Source organism: Salvelinus fontinalis, chromosome 4 (assembly GCF_029448725.1).
Source record: "Salvelinus fontinalis isolate EN_2023a chromosome 4, ASM2944872v1, whole genome shotgun sequence".
NCBI classification, from domain to species: domain Eukaryota; kingdom Metazoa; phylum Chordata; class Actinopteri; order Salmoniformes; family Salmonidae; genus Salvelinus; species Salvelinus fontinalis.
Genome location: NC_074668.1, coordinates 72,308,969 through 72,312,120, shown reverse-complemented (window position 1 = coordinate 72,312,120; position 3,152 = coordinate 72,308,969). Strand labels below are relative to the sequence as shown.

Genomic DNA, 3,152 nt, shown 5'->3' with positions numbered 1-3,152 from the left:
GGTACATTTTTACTTACTACAGGTACAAAACGGAGCATCCGTTGATCGGGAGTCTTCTTGCTAACAGTCACAGGCTCTCAATGTGTAGTGGAAGTTCAAGAACTACTCAGATAAAATGACCTATTTTATCCATTGTCCGTGAGAGGGTGGTAGTGAGCACATCAATTTTGCACTTACCCTTCAGGATGACGCAATATTAATGTGGTCTAACTCACCCATTCACTCTTTATAGTTGATATATTATATAAGTTAAAGTATTGCTTACAAACACCATTTTAACGCATTCTTTGAAAACAAAGCTCTCCTTTTATTTTGTCTAATCATAACTATGTAGGTATCATTTCTATTGCATAAAGGCATTTTACATTATATTTTTAATTCGTGTTTTTTTTCTGCTGAATTGTCGAAATGTAAAAGGCATAGCAGAGGATGGTTTCGATCCATCGACCTCTGGGTTATGGGCCCAGCACGCTTCCGCTGCGCCACTCTGCTGTCTGTTACATTAGGGAGGAAATGTAGCCATTGACCCTGTGGGACCAACTCATTGCGTATGCAATAAAAATCCTAGGCTCCCTGATGAGAATTTGAAATGAACAATACTTCTTTCACTGCCATAGTAAAATAAGTATAGCCAAATCTAACGACAAAATGCATATCCTTAAACTAACTTCTTAATTTGTCTAAATTGTTTAAAAAAAAATGAAGTCATTTATTTACAACCACATGAAAGTTAAGTGAGAAACACAACTCAAATGCTATTTCACATTTTATACTATTTTGGACAAATATGAAGTAAGGCATCTGATAAATCCAATTCCACAAGTATTATACTTCATATAATTTTCCCCCAGACGTATGTTATAAACAACGGCCTTTCATATTCAGTGTCAGGGCCACTTCCCCAGTCGTTGGCCTTACATGTCATTGTGTACTTTGACATTTTATTTGAGATACATTCCTTAGTTCTCTTTGCAAATACCATTAATATCAGGTATATTTTCAATGAAATAAGATATGACCTTGTGTTTTATTGCTTTACTTGTATAATAAAGGATACAATGCCTGTCTTGTATAGTGCAAAACTGAAGATCTAGTGAAGAGAACTATAGTGCGTGTTTAGTATTTCTACCTACAACACAGACAAACATGATACAAGGGAATTCTGTTAGAAGAAAATAATACAATGGCAGCATATGTGATACATTTGCCATTTACTCAACATAAAACGGAACAACTAGTCCAGTTAGCATGTCAGGAGAGAAACATTAAGGCTACTCCAGGACTAAGGAGAATTTTCAATTGATCCATCAGGGGGGTCAGCCTGTCCTTGCATTGGATATCAGACACTGGTTGACCACCTCCAGAAGCTGGGAGTTCTCGAGTGCAGCGGCCACTCTCTCTTTGTCTGCCAGCTGTTTGTTGACTGGAACAAAAGCAAAAACAAAGAGTTTAGTTAGGGGCAATTCCACAGTAACTGAGTGATGCTGACACTTAGATATTTCACTTTAAGATATGTAAAACAAAACCCAATGATTGCAAAGTTAAACAACCCATAAAACTCTATGCAAAAGGACAACTTTTTACAATTTCCACAAAAACACATTACTTCAATAACAGTGCAGATGCAAAGTTCCATAACAGAATAAGAGCAAAAAGCACAAACTGTCATTCTGTTACCAAAATTTGCATATGAACTGTTGTTCTAGTAAATGTGTTTTTGTAAAATTTTCTGTGTAAATTGTTAAAAAGTAGGCCTTGTGGATAGAGTTGTATAGTTTGCTTAACCTTGCAGTCATTGGTTTTTGTTTGACATTGTTTCAAGTGAAAATTCAGAGTCTCAGTATTACTGTGGAATTGATATTAGGGCTTCTCAAAAGGGGCAGTCTACAACAGTCGTCTTGAAAGTGTGATTGTTGGTCTCAGCCTCAATGTTGAGTTACTTCAGAGGCATGTCACTTTACCTGCATCTTCTGAGGCATGCGTCCCAGGAGTGATGTGCACATCAATCTGCGGAGATATGATTAGGAATAGACGGTACATGACCCACTATATTAATGTTAAATGTTCAGACAATTAAATAATATTAAAGCTTGCTCACAAGAAGCAGACTCAATTTCCTTCACCCACCTTAAACCTTTCTGGTAGGGACCGCAGCAGCTTGACTTTGATGGACAGGCCTATGAGAGTTGCCATGCTGCAGTGGGGTATAGTGGGGGTGAACTCCACGCCCACTGTGTTCTCTTGGTCATCTACCTGTAAAGAAAAAGAAAGATGATGGTTTTATTAGGCTACCACAGTATAGGCTATCTGCTGTCCTTAGTAGCTACACAAGTATGTCTGTGTGTCGAACTTCTAACTGGGGAAAAGTTGTGAAAGAAGTTTCACTCACGCGCACTCGCACTTGTTCCACGACATTTAACTCCTCGAGGGACAGTGGGTGTTCAGGATCATTAATGGATCTGATGAGATGTAGCACGGGTTAAGGTGAAATCTGATAACACAATGTTGAGTAATTAGCTTTATTAAAGAATGAAGCATCATATGCAAAGTTCATTGGTATGACATTGAAAGCTCAATGGATGTATTTTAGCTAGCTACACCGAAAGGATATCAAATATTTCTCTGTCGTCGATGGGATCAGCAACATCTTCGTCCTCGTCATTTGCGGTCTGAAGCCTCTCGCCTGTTCGTTGAAAAATCAAGGGATTTGCGTTCTCTAAACGGGTCCCTCCTGACATTTGTGATGTTGCAACTACAGAAATACGGTATATTTGTTTGCGCTGTCGTTTTTCACTCTGGACCACGGGAGTGAACGATCGACTTCCGGAAACGGTAGACGTCAAAACGTACGCAGGCGCATCCCTGCGATAGTGTCATGTTGGATTTCCAGATGTATCCAACAGGTGGAAGCATTCTCATCTTAAATTCTGTAATGTTACTGCGTGAACTACAAGGTTCATCTATAAATGTTAAAATTACACAGAAGCAAGAAAATAATGATCCAAGTAAAAGAATGTTAATACTCAAATGTTTCACAAATAACAGCAATTCAATTAGCCCTCTTACGCATGTATTGTGAATCCCAGGAAAAGCAGCTTTTTACCATAGACTCAAATGATAAGCTCTTGCTAATATCTTTAGTAGCAGTATAA

General features: G+C 38.3%; 1 protein-coding gene across 1 annotated transcript; it reads right to left on the bottom strand.

Moving 5' to 3' along the window:
* Positions 1–1,020: 1,020 nt before the first annotated feature.
* LOC129854344 (cytosolic iron-sulfur assembly component 2B-like) lies at positions 1,021–2,851 on the bottom strand. Its single transcript, XM_055921287.1, has 5 exons — positions 2,612–2,851; positions 2,390–2,469; positions 2,128–2,253; positions 1,962–2,007; positions 1,021–1,423 (listed from the first exon to the last, which is right to left on the bottom strand). Exons 1-5 carry the CDS (start codon positions 2,736–2,738, stop codon positions 1,317–1,319), a joined length of 486 nt encoding a protein of 161 aa, XP_055777262.1. The 5' UTR covers positions 2,739–2,851; the 3' UTR covers positions 1,021–1,316.
* Between the last annotated feature and the right edge of the window lie 301 nt (positions 2,852–3,152).